At 38.3% G+C, this 13,231-nt stretch overlaps 1 protein-coding gene across 1 annotated transcript; it reads left to right on the forward strand.

Moving 5' to 3' along the window:
• The first annotated feature begins 553 nt into the window (after positions 1–553).
• On the forward strand, positions 554–12,351 carry mau2 (MAU2 sister chromatid cohesion factor). The gene is made up of 18 exons (XM_015043487.1): positions 554–826; positions 1,124–1,207; positions 1,363–1,458; positions 2,546–2,640; positions 3,246–3,273; positions 3,431–3,586; positions 3,705–3,851; positions 4,040–4,130; positions 4,254–4,357; positions 5,620–5,697; positions 7,385–7,450; positions 7,559–7,642; positions 8,099–8,148; positions 8,247–8,324; positions 8,418–8,529; positions 10,550–10,640; positions 10,772–10,899; positions 11,060–12,351. Exons 1-18 carry the CDS (start codon positions 593–595, stop codon positions 11,132–11,134), a joined length of 1,797 nt encoding a protein of 598 aa, XP_014898973.1. The 5' UTR covers positions 554–592; the 3' UTR covers positions 11,135–12,351.
• The last annotated feature ends 880 nt before the right edge of the window (positions 12,352–13,231 follow it).

Consider the following 13,231-nt stretch of genomic DNA (forward strand, 5'->3'; position numbering starts at 1 on the left):
ATAACCTTATGTGGCAAGTAAGGTAAGTAAGAACAACAGGAGTAAGAAAGGACAAGAGCAGTATTTACAAGATACAGCCATCTTGTGTAGCCATTTTGTTTTTGTACACACATATAAAGAAATACAGTATTAATACTTACATGCATGCACAAGAGGAAGGGATTCTTGTTCAAATTTATCTTTGCAATACGGAAAGACATCTCAATGTCACGTTTTATTAATTTAGTACAACCCCCAATTCAGAAAAGATAAATTAACACAATTTGTTTCTTACAAAAAAATAAAAAATAAAACTCCACTGGAAAACGGACTTAGACCATCGTTTCTCTATTGGAACATAAACATGTGGATAATATTGTTAAAATAGTAGTTGGGCGTATTAAATAAAATAAATATTTTCATAATAAAATTGGATTTGACCATTTCCTGCGCTATTTTTTAATTGAAATGACTGAAAAGGACACAACTAAAGTTTTTCTTCACAATTTGGAGCTGGAAAAAGCAACTTCGATCGTAGTCTGCTCTGTTTAGCCCAACCTGGCAACCCGCGGCTCTGGCCGTAGCGCTGAAAAACTTGTTGTTGTCTGGGAAAATGGCGTCAAACGTAGAGGCCCCGGAGCGTTGGTACCTCGCCCTCCTCGGCTTTGCGGAACATTTCCGAACCTCCAGTCCACCGAAAATACGGCTGTGCGTACACTGTCTACAGGCCGTGTTTCAGTTCAAGCCTCCGCAGAGGATCGAAGCTCGGACGCATCTCCAGCTGGGCTCGGTTCTCTACCATCACACCAAGAACAGCGAGCTGGCCCGCAGCCACCTAGAGAAAGCGGTGAGGGGCGTTTGATCTGGGAAAGAGCGGGGATGCTGCAGAGAAGCGGAGGGAGTGTAGGCCGCGGGCAGTGAAAACACCGAACGGCGGAAGTGTTTAAATAGCTATTCATTCAAGAAGGTTACATTAGAAAAGAGGTTCTGATACGTGTTCAAATAATTTTGGTACAAAGTGTGTCGTTGTTTAAACCCTGTTCAACCACTTTACGCTCACGCGCTGGTTTTTACCAAATAAACTGCTGGTCAAATATTTACGCCCAGAATGTTGGTTGACAATATTTTGTCTCCTTTTTTGCAGTGGTTTATATCTCAACAACTTCCTCAGTTCGAAGATGTCAAATTTGAAGCTGCGAGTATTCTGTCGGAACTATTTTGCCAACAGGTAAAACATATAAAGACTTACTAAGATACTATTATGGTAAACAGAAATAAGAGTCGAGCCATACTTGTGCTTTTCAAAGACATTCACAAATGATTGTTATATTTGAGGGGGTGTTATTATGAACTGCTAACTGCCCGCATGTAATACATTTTCAGAATTTGGTGGACTCTGCAAAGCCCCTGCTGCGTAAAGCCATTCAGATTTCCCAGCAAACACCATACTGGCACTGCAGACTGCTGTTCCAGTTAGCGGTATGTATTACTTAAGTGGTATTAAAGTTTTCCTATTGAAAATGCACTGATCGCAGTTTTTGTGGCCGATTTCTTATCACCATCTTTTTTTTATTTCACATGCTAATGCAGCTGATAGTCCGATTCTACTTTTGCTGGTTCATATAAATAGCAAATTGATCCGTCTTAACATGAAAATGTTTATATTACTCACATATGCTCTTAATAAAGCAAGCACTCAAAACAAATCACATTGTACCTTTCTCAGTTGCCGCATTTCTGGCCCACTGTTGGTACACATGTACACCCTCCAACCCAGTAGGCGGCAGTAATGTACCTAATGCTTGCTAAGCTATAAAGAAGTTTCACAAGATGTGTTGATGTGTGGTATTTTGGTTAAAAAAAACAACTACATAGACTAATTTTAATTTGATTTTTAAGTGTGCAACACAAGTTTACATAAGTTAGTTTACATAAACTAAAACAATGGTTTTCTCAAGAATGGTTTGAAAATACCAAACTCTCTGTACGTCACAAAAAAATACAACATTAATTCATGGTAAATCCAAAAGAAGCCATCAGTAATGTTTTTTTGGTCGGGGTGGGTTTGGCATTAATTATTCCCATTATCAAATGAGACAGTGTCACACTGCGTGGGGTGGGTTACATACTTCTGAAGTTAAATAGGACTGTACAGAGATATAAAACTAACTTATATGAACTTAAATATAAACTATGATTTGCTGTGTGGATGTGTCTTACCAATATGTGATTCCGCTAGCATTACCTTTAGGAACGTCAAAGACTCAAAAGATAGCTTACTCTTTTTCTCTCATCAACAATTGTGTTGTTGTCAATGTGACCTGTTAGCACCTGTGTTTTGGTGCATTCACTAACTGTGTCTGACCTGCCTGTCGCCGATCAGGGCCACGGAATATTAAAATTATCAGATTTATTCTTGCTTTGTCTCTTTTTTTATATATTATTATTATTTCTTTTGTTTTAGTTGGAGAACAGAGTTAGACTTGCTGCATTTGGATTCTAGTTGCTTGAAAGTTAATAGTTGCCTGTATTGAGATGTTAAGGTTGTTTTCTTATCTCTTTTCAGCAACTTCATACTCTGGAGAAAGACCTGGTGTCAGCATGTGACCTTCTGGGAGTTGGGGCTGAGTATGCCCGAGTCGTGGGTTCAGAATATACCAGGTAAACATCTCTGTCATTTGCAGTTTGCATGTTTAAAGCGTTACCTGGATGACATAGGGGGGGAGGGGTGTGACTATTATAGGATACCTAAACCAAAATGATCATTTTGTCCCGTTGACGAAAAGTAACTCTTTGCTGCAACTCCAACTGCTCTACTTGTGTGATTCGCTTCACCTGAATTTGTTATGTATTGGCTATTGCACACTAAATAATTAAGGGGGAAACCTCTTCAGGCTGTTTTTAGGTTTTATTTTTAATGTATGTGAAGCTGATGCGAATAGACTTTTAAATGTGACTATGTAAAACTTAAATAAATATAACATACTACATATAATTTTACAACATGGCGCAACCGAAATGTGTGGAAAATGAAGCTACTACTTTATTGCCGGACAAGTTTCCACTGCAAACAAATCAGTAAATTGATTTTAATTTTAAATGTACTAAGATTACAAATATCCTGTTTTCTTATTAAATAAGGCTTTTATTTGTGCTTGGAACTCTTATTAGTTGAGATTTGTATCTAACAATTAAGATTACATGGTATTTATCTGTAATAATTTGATGTGAACGTTGACTTAATTTTACTTTTTGCACTTTTTTAGGGCTTTGTTTCTTCTTAGTAAAGGCATGGTAAGTTTTCTCTCTCTATTTTTCTCTTCTCTGTAGCTAAGTTTTATCTTCATGTCTTCATATCTTTTTTTTTTTTTTCTACATCTGCCACGAGGAAACCCGGCGTTAACTGTTTTAGTAATTCGTTTTGACCTGGGGATGTTTTCTAACCTTCCAGTTGCTGCTAATGGAGAGGAAGCTTGGCGAGGTGCATCCTCTTCTCACACTGTGTGGAACTATAGTAGAAAACTGGCAGGGAAACCCCATCCAGAAGGAATCGCTGAGAGTCTTCTTCCTGGTACTACAAGTCACACACTACCTGGATGCTGGACAGGTAGGATGGGTGATGACGAAGTTATTTTTTTTTTAGATTTCTAAAGCGGGATGAGGATGGATGTGTAAAAGTTGACAGGAGTGACTACATTGCTTTTCTTTTTTCTTTTCTTTTTCAGGTAAAAAGCGTGAAGCCGTGTCTGAAGCAGCTGCAGCAGTGCATTCAGACTATCTCTACACTCCAAGATGATGAGATTTTACCCACCAACCCAGCTGACCTCTTCCACTGGCTGCCCAAGGAGCACATGTGTGTCCTCGTATATCTGGTAACGCTGATTTTCTTTCTTTCTTCCTTTCTTTTTTTCTGTTACTCCAAAGCTGTGTGCTTAGTTTCAGCAGAAGTCTCAAGCAATAGTCAAACCTGAACAAACATTAATTTAAAACTATTTAATTGTGCAAAAACATTGAATCAGAAACACTCTGTTTTTTTTGTTTTTTTATTTTCATTTTCCAGGTGACAGTCATGCACTCCATGCAGGCGGGCTACTTGGAGAAAGCCCAGAAGTACACAGACAAGGCTCTTATGCAACTGGAGAAACTCAAAAGTGAGTTTTTGAGTATCACTCTGTGGCTAACTTAATCAGCTTTGCTCTGTAAACTGTCCAGAAATCACTAAACGGTGCTGTTTGTTTTTGTTGTTTTTTTTACCACTAATCAATTTATGTCAGTGTTGGACTGCAGCCCCATCCTGTCTACCTTCCAAGTCATTCTGCTGGAGCACATCATCATGTGCCGACTCGTCACGGGCCACAAGGCCACGGCATTGCAGGAGGTACGTTGTTTCTATTCCTGTCACCATCCCTGCAGTTTATATTTAAATACGTGCCATCTTAAAAAAAAAAGGCTCATATGGAACATTTGAAGCTCAGTTAGTTCTTTGTGACTTGAAGAAGTTTTAAGTTTTTCCAGCTTCTAACCAGAAAAAACTCACCTTTATAAACAAACTGAAACATTTTAAAAGGAAATGAAAAACAGGGGGAAATAATAATAATGATGTGTTTGCACACCTTAATGAAGACTGTGCTGAGAATTAACCACTACATCTGAACTCAAAATACACAGGAGCCATTTCAGCTGGCTATGATTACCTCCAAATGATTATTTTATATATAATAATTATTTTAATTTCCAAGGGATTGGCTGTAATATGAAGACTGGGACTGGGGGCGGGGGACACATTTGAGGGATTCTAGAAGCATTTGCAAAAGTCTATCAAAAGTCAAATGAAACCAAGTTTGTTTTTTTTCTTTTTCTTTTTTTTTTGTTCATAATTCCAAAAAGGTATGTTTGGTGCAGAATTACTCTTTACAGGAGTAATAATGGATGCCGCTGTCTACGGATTGATTTTTAAGTTATTGAAAAATGGGAGCAAGATCACAACAAGACGGAGGAAGGAAAGCACATCTAATCCAGATTTGCTGCATCTGGCTTTTTCTGGTGCAAAACTATGATACAATATGGCCGTTCATACTGCAGACACTTTAAAAACCATCTGATGCATATCCAATTTAGTTCCACATATTGAAACGGGCCCATTTTCTAAAAAAAAAAAAAAAAATTTATTTTGGTAAAAGGATCGGAACTGGGCTGTTCAGACCATGAAAACAGTCAAACACGGGTCGCATACGGGCAAAGTAAATCGGATTTGGGTTGCATTTACCTGCTGTGTGAACGTCGTCGTGAATTTCCCCAGCCACTGATCTGCTGAGGACTGGAGAAGCACAGGAGATGCCCTCACTGTCCGACAGATGCAAAGTGCGAAGATGTTCCACTTTGATCGAGTCCTTCCCAAAAAAAAAAAAAAAAAAAACTAAATCCGACCACATCATTTCAGTTTTTTTTTCCCTTTTGAAAGATTTCAGTTTGTTTTTCCAAGTACGAAGCAAAGGTTAAATTTGACTTTGGAGATAGAAAATGGTCTGAAATTATTTTTCTTAGTCCCTTTTTTCTTTTTTAAACATCACTAAAAGTTTGTGTTAACTCTGTGTCAAAACAGAATTTGCATACTTGATGAACATTTGTGTGTCTGTTTAGATTTCACAGGTTTGTCAACTGTGCCAACAGTCCCCCAGGTTATTCAACAACCATGCTGCTCAACTACACACACTATTAGTGAGTATTTTGAACCAAAACTTTCTTTAATATTGCTGGTTGTGCTTTTCTAAAAGTGAAGAGACTACAAATTCTCTTTCTAATATTCCAGTAATAATCCTAATTTGGTGACCAATTTGGCATTATGGACTCATAAGAGGGTTACCAGCAATTCAGTATGCAATTCAGGTGCAAGACTGGTCAGAAAGGGGTTAATGGTAGACGTGCCTGAGCCAATCAGAAAAGTTGTTTATCGCACAGAGAACAGCGGAGATGTCCTGCAGAGGGCTGGGCATTGTACCTGCTTTCTGAAGCTCTGAACAGTAGATTATTGTAGGAAAATAGTGCATCAGTATGCTTTACTAGGCTTAGCTAGTAAGTTCCTGAAGTAGATAAAAGATTGGAAAATCAGCCGAGCATTAAACAGGCGCAGCATCGGCCACTGCTGCAAAGTTGCTCCGAAAGTGGAGAACTGCAGAGCAGGTGGCAAATGTAAACTACCAAAATGGTCACGGCTCGATCGTTACTAACGTAGCAACAAACCGGATTCGCAAACTCCACTCTGATTCAGCAATACCTCATAGTTCTGCACTGTTTTCTAAGATACGAATTGATAGGAATCAAATAGACGCACTGTCATTACCAAAGACGCGGCTCGTCAGAGACCGGCCTGCTGCCAGCGTTGGTAAATAATTTCTGTTTAGCTTGTCCGTCTTGGTGGCCACCGCACTTCATCTCTGTAAAGTTCGCAACCACCAACCCACAAGGTCAGACCCAGTAATGAAAATGCATTTCTTTTTAACGCAGTTCAAGTCTCGGTAGTGGAGGAGCGGAGTGTCTCAACTTGTCAAATGATCTCCGTTCCAGAGAAATTACCTGACTTAATAACACAGCTGTACATATTTACCTGGACCGTTTTTTTTGTTTTTGTTTTGTTTTGTTTTCTGTGTGGCACCAAATTACTTTCTGAGTCATCACTTGAGTTGTGTAGCGTTTTGAGACAGTCTGCAGCTTCTTTTGTTAAACTTTTGTTTAGGTCGGTAATGACTGTTCTTGCAGTGGTTGCCATTAAACTTTGCAAAAGAAACCCGTAGCTTATTATTAGCTGAAAATAGCTCTATGTTTATTGTGTTTAAGTTATGTTATATGTGAAAACAGTTGAAGGAATAGTTTTGGGACTCGGGATGAAATTACAGTGAAAGACTTGTAGATATTACGGAACCCCCTCGCCTGCAAAAAAAAAAAAAGAAAAGGAGTTGGTTTTTTTTTTTGTCTGGAGAATTTAATTTTTTTTTTATAATAAAAATTTTACATTTTCTAGAATTCCAACTAAGGGAGGAAAATGTCATAATACACAAAGTGTTGGGTTATTTACCAAGGTTATAGACAAAAGAAGGACTATTAGCACTAGAGGCTTTCATGTTTTTAATCCAGTGGCAAGGTTCCCAAACAGTCTTGAAAATAAGTAATTATGGTTAAAAAAAAAAAAATGCTTGGTCTGCCTTTGAAGCAGAAACCCTGCCAAACAAGTGTTGTGGTGTTTCGTGAATCTGTAATTTACACCCAGCCAGGTGAACGTTTTATCCTCAAATTTCCAGAATATTAAAGAGATTTTGCAAGCCTGGAAAACTGCTTAAACTGGAATTTTGAAATGGAAAAATGATTCAAAATCCCGTCAAATAACTTTCCTCCGACTTCCACCTCCCAGGGTCTGTACTGCATCTCAGTGAACTGTATGGACAACGCAGAAGCACAGTTTACCACAGCGTTGCGGGTGAGTGCGTTGCGATTGCACATCGACGCCGCCACCGCTCTGGTCTCGCCCTTCTCTGCGCTGTAGTTGCTCTGTGTTCTTGTCACCAAGTCGCTGTTTGTGTTGCAGCTCACCACACACCAGGAGCTGTGGACGTACATTGTAACCAACCTGGCCAGTGTGTACATCAGGGAAGGAAACAGACACCAGGAGGTGAGAAAAGGGTTCATTTTACGCTTTTTAGGTTGGAGTATTTCAATGTATTTATCATTATTAGCTGAATCTACTTTTTTATAGCAAACATTTATAAAAAAAAGGAAAAAAAAAAAGTAGATTGCATTTTTCTTATGGTCTACTTCAAATCAACTGATGCTCAATATTTTAATGATTGTCTTGATCAGTCAAGGAGTTAAACCATGAATGTGTGAAGTTCAGTTGAAAAGCAGTTGCTTTTAATTTTTTTTTTCTTTTTTGGCCGCCAGGGGGCGCCCCTGTTTTCCCACTCGGTAGAAAACAATGCTCATCAGACTGGCGAAGCGTGTTCAAACTAACAACGTTCTTCTTCTAAGGACAAAGTTTAAAATGCATGAAAACCAAAGGCGTTTTCAGAATCAAACACATTAATATTTGAAGCGTATTAACATGCTCGTGTTTTTATCTCTTTTCCAGCTGTACGGCCTCTTGGAGAGAATAAACCCGGATCATAATTTCCCAGTCAGGTAGAAGTCGGTTAATGTATTATTTTACGTTAAAGCACCACTTTATAAAATAGTTTTGTTGTCAACACTTAAACTATTTCCTCTTTGTTTCGATTCAGCTCCCACTGCCTCCGCGCTGCAGCCTTTTACATAAGGGGACTCCTGTCCTTTTTTCAGGGACGCTACAACGAGGCAAAGTACGGGAACTTCAAAGTTCGCCGCTCCAAAAATTGAAACCCCCAAATGCAAAGTTCTGCCTTATGCTCACGCTGGTTCTTTATTCGTTCTAGGCGCTTCCTAAGAGAAACTCTGAAAATGTCTAACGCTGAGGATCTGAACAGACTCACAGCCTGCTCTCTGGTTCTGCTGGGCCACATTTTCTATGTACTGGGCAACCACAGAGTAAGACAAACGCCTGGCAAACATTGCTCACACCTGCATTAAACGGCTCTTTTTTATATATATGTATATAATATATATGAAACAACTGGACTGCGATTAAGGTTGAAGCACAAGGTCACCAGGACAGAACATTGTGGTTTCTTTGTTTTGTTTTTCTTCTTAAAGTCAGACTGTCCTTTTTATCCAATTATGTTTAACCTCTGGAACCGAAAACTGCAAGTTTTTTTTCTGACCAGCCAAACCTAAAATAAATCAACTAGATCAGACTTGTAACAGCCTTTACTTTTGGACTATGATGATATTGGAATGGGTAGTGAATAAAAAAAGTGCAGCTTATCGATTTGAGTGGTATAAACGATTAACCCAAAGCAGCTCGGCCAAATTTATTGGTCAAGATTGTTTTAATTAATATTAGTAGTAGTTTTATGCTAGTTTTTGATTGACAAATTCAATTCCAGTATATATCTCCTCATGTTTATGCACTGCAGTAGTAGAGATACACTAATGAGAATTTTTTTCTAGATGTTTTTTGACCAGCCAATACCAAATTCAGCTGATTTTGATTTCTCTTCAAGAACTATAGCAGAGATGATTGAGAACAACATTCAGATTTTATTTTCTTATTCATATTCTTGCAGTAATTGCTTTTTTTATTGGGGAAGAGCCTGTATGAAAGAGGAGTCACTGTAAAACTGAATTTTAATGTTGCGAACAAAGAAAGATGAGGTAAAGATGACATTTTAAAGTCTTTTCAACCTCTCATTACTAAAAGTCAGTTTGCTTCCAACTTTTCTTTCCACAATATTGTTAATATTTTATTACTTTATTACTTTAACACACCTCACTGATACTGAAAATGGCTTCCTTTGAGATCTATTTGCTCGCTAGCGACGGCCACGCAGAAAAGGGCAGCTAACACAAGCCTTAGGTATGTTGCGTTCACTGGTCGTAAAAAGTCGTATTTTCGAGTTCCCAAACTGCCGCGCAAGCTGAAAATGGTCCATTTCCTTTCTCTGTGCACGTCTGTCCATTAACCAATCAAATGCGAGGTTGCAAGAGTGTGTGCGTCTCTCTTCTGGCAGAAATGCTCTAAAGGCGTCGGTGCACGAGCCTGATAAACATTTTCCTCATGTTTTCTTTCAGATCTCTGGTTAAGTCTGCTGTGAGCAAAACCTGATGCAGAAACCTGCTGTTTCGAACTACTGAATTAGCTTTTTTTTTTTTTTTTTTTCTGAGATTAAACTTTGACACAACAGACTCCAAAATGACTTCAAGCTTGAAACGAAAATAAATGAAATGATTAACCAATCATTTGCCCAGAGTAGGAAAATATGCCTCTGAAATAACCAAAGCAGCTTCATTTATAGACGCCTTATAAACACCCACAAGACCAAAGCGCTGTATGCAAGATGAGCAATCAGACAATACAATAAAAAAAAATCTAAATAACCTGAAAAGAAAAGAAAAATCTCTATATTAAAATAAAACATTTATGTTTGTATAACATATTTTTCCTCATTAACATTTGTAAAGCTGGATACTGTGATCTGAAGTTCAGTCTGTTTTGGTTGTAAAAAAAAAAAACAACAAAAAAAAAAAAACTCATTTGGCCGTAGGGATGCAATCAATTGGGATTAAGTTCCAGCTGACCCAAATTACTAAAACTGATAGAAAAAAAAAAAAAACCTCTGGTGGTTGCGGTCAGTTATCTAATGATCCTTAGGAAGAGACCCCTCCCCCTTTTAAACATCCTGTATTCCAGGCAATGAAATTTTAATTGCTTGAAGCCTCGGACACAATATGAATATATTAATATATCTAATAAATGATTCAGTATTTGTAGGAGTCTTCTCACTAAACATGATTACAAGCTCTTCTCCCAATCGTGATTGTAGCAGCAGACATTTAAATCTGTGGAAACGATGTAAATTTGAGAGCATTGGTATTTTTGTTCAATATGTGATTATTATTACTATTACAGCAATTAAAGTTTGTTTTATATCATTATTGCTCCCTTTAGGAAAGCAACAACATGGTTGTACCTGCCATGCAGCTAGCCAGCAAAATCCCTGATATGTCTGTGCAGCTCTGGTCTTCGGCGCTGTTGAAAGGTCCGTACTTCACTTTTCATTGTTTGCTTCCCGGAGAGACGAGCGCGAGCCTCGCACAGTCCCAGCAGGGTTGCGCCTCGTGGATTGGTGCTTCAAAATGAAAGGCTGAAACCGTACTGTTATTCTTGCAGACTTGAACAAGGCCCTTGGAAACAACATCGATGCCCACGAGGCTGCACAGATGCACCAGAATTTCTCCCAGCAGCTCCTGCAGGACCACATCGCGGCCTGCAGCCTTCCTGAGCATAACCTCATCAGCGTACGTAAAGCAGATTTGAGGAAGTCATAATCTTCAGTTGTCGCCTCACCGTGTTTTTTTTTCCCTTTCGTGAAATCTGCACATTTACCTCGTTAGTGCATCTCTTTTGCTTTCGACGCGCGTTGTAATGCTGCAGTCGCACAATTTGTTTGTCTTCCAGTGGACGGACGGCCCCCCTCCCGTTCAGATCCAAGCCCAGAATGGTCCAACCACGAGCCTCGCAAGTCTGCTATGAGGAGCCTCCTGATGCATGATTGTAGCTGGTAAATTACCACAAGCAGCAATTTGATGCCTAAAAAAAACCTGCTATCCACACCACTGTAGCTTAAAAAAAAAGGATTTTTAACAAGTGACAGGTTGGACGTTCACTTTATTTGCTTCTGAAGATTACTTCCTGATTGTCTGCTACTAATTTTTCCTAACGTTATCAAACAATAACACTCTGGCGGCATGGACTTGGGGCACAAGATCCGGGTATGACTGTTGGTTTTTGGGAGGAAGGACACATGGCAATGTATAAAAGGGCTTCATTGCCTCAGATGTAGGGATTTCAGTTTGCCAGGATTATCTTCTATTTCCATTTCTTGGAAAAGATCCAGTTAGATATGGGCAGTAAAAAATATGTAGAAGAAATTAATTTATTCATGTTGCTATTTTTGTAACTGTTGATAAATATTTTACATCTTGCCTTTTTTTGTATGGAAGCTGTTTTTTCTCTCTCATGCGTGGAAGTTACTAATGTGGACTCCCTGCACTATAGTTTTTTTTTTTTGTTTTTTGTTTTTTTTTTCAGCTGGTGCACGAACCGTAAATTTTTGATGTTTTTTTTGTTTTGCACAAAATCCACAGTAGGTAATATAGACATGTAACTTATTTTCACAATATATTCATTTGAAAAGTCTGTGTAAAAGAGGAAAAAAAAATAAAAAGTATCAGCATATGTTTTGAGGCACAATCCACTGTGTTTAGGGGATGCATTTTAAATACTAGTAGAATTTATCATATTATCACTAATATCCTTTAAAAAAATACACATTTCTCTCATGTATTTGTTTAAGTTCCTTTATAGAGTATTTCTCGTTCATGTTTTTTTTTTCTTTCCACAAATCAGCATTTTTTTTCCCCCCAAACATTGGAAAAAAAGATTTATTTTATTGTTCTAATTTGTCTTGATAGTCCTACTAAATGAGCTTTTCACAGTATGTTTGTATAAATTTGCCACTTGTCGAACCTTTTATTGTACAGTGACATTTTATAAATTCAATTTAGTAAAGTGTGATACGTATTATTTTAGCTACCCTACGTAGGTATCTCAATGCTTGGTATTTAAAGCACTGTAAGAGGTGGACACACAGTTTAAGCTTCAGTACTAGCCATATTTTATCCAATGCCTCTGTTTTTAATTCTTACATTGTTTTCAATATTTTTTCCAATAAAAATATGATTGAAATCTGTCAGTTTATTGACTGATGTCTCCATTCCGATGTCTTTCTTTTTTTTTGTGACTTGTGCCCACTTCCTTATCAAAGAAGTCTGGAATCTGTATGCATTGGATAAATGCTCAGTCAATCATATTGATTGAACATGCGCAGCATTTGAATGAGGCAGCAAATTTAGTCATTTGTGTGATCACTCCAGTAATGTGTTATACTTTCAGTGTGCGCTGAAAGGGCAGGTTAGAACGTCGATTTGCTGAAATTGTTTTGATTTTGTAAAACTGCTTGACTAAGGATCAGACCAGACTGGTCAAGGACAGAACTGCTGAAGTAACAAGTAGGACTGAGCTAGAAAACAATGAGCTAAGTCTGAATATCTCACAGGACATTGTTCAGGTCTATCATCTGAAATGGAACAAGTAAGCCACAGCTGCAGTTTCACCGAGACGTAGCCGTCTACCCAAAGCGACAGTCGGGCATTTGTCAGTGAGGCATTCTGGGGGGGATTTGTTTCACCGGCGAGAACTACAGAGATCTACAGCTTAGGTTTTGTCACCAAAACAAACACTACTTCCACGTCCACAAACATGGCTTTTATGAGATCTTGGCAAGAAAAATCCATAACAATTTCCATAGAAGACGGTGCTCTGGTCAAATAAGACCAAAACTGAACTCTCCATCTTACAAGGGAAAGGCTGCGATTGCTGCGAAGCTCCATGAAGACAAGAGTATTGTGGAAAAAATTCACTTTTTTTGATTTTCCCTCATCAAAAACATACCTGGAGTGTTTGGTTTGATTTGTTCATGCATGTTAATATCTCATGGAAGCTATTTGGAGTGTCTAAACTCTTGCTTTCATATCATAAGAGCTTCTCTTTCATAAGAGCTGCTTATAT

The sequence above is a fragment of the Poecilia latipinna genome, unplaced genomic scaffold (genome assembly GCF_001443285.1).
Source record: "Poecilia latipinna isolate Pla-1442-1.1 unplaced genomic scaffold, P_latipinna-1.0 Scaffold636, whole genome shotgun sequence".
Taxonomy (NCBI): Eukaryota; Metazoa; Chordata; class Actinopteri; order Cyprinodontiformes; family Poeciliidae; genus Poecilia; species Poecilia latipinna.

Coding starts and splice junctions, on each gene's coding strand:
- mau2 (XM_015043487.1), top strand. CDS start 593: ATGGCGTCAAACGTAGAGGCCCCGGAGCGTTGGTACCTCGCCCTCCTC. Junction 7,643..8,098: donor AAGGAAACAGACACCAGGAG/GTGAGAAAAGGG, acceptor TCTCTTTTCCAG/CTGTACGGCCTCTTGGAGAG. Junction 8,325..8,417: donor GGACGCTACAACGAGGCAAA/GTACGGGAACTT, acceptor TATTCGTTCTAG/GCGCTTCCTAAGAGAAACTC.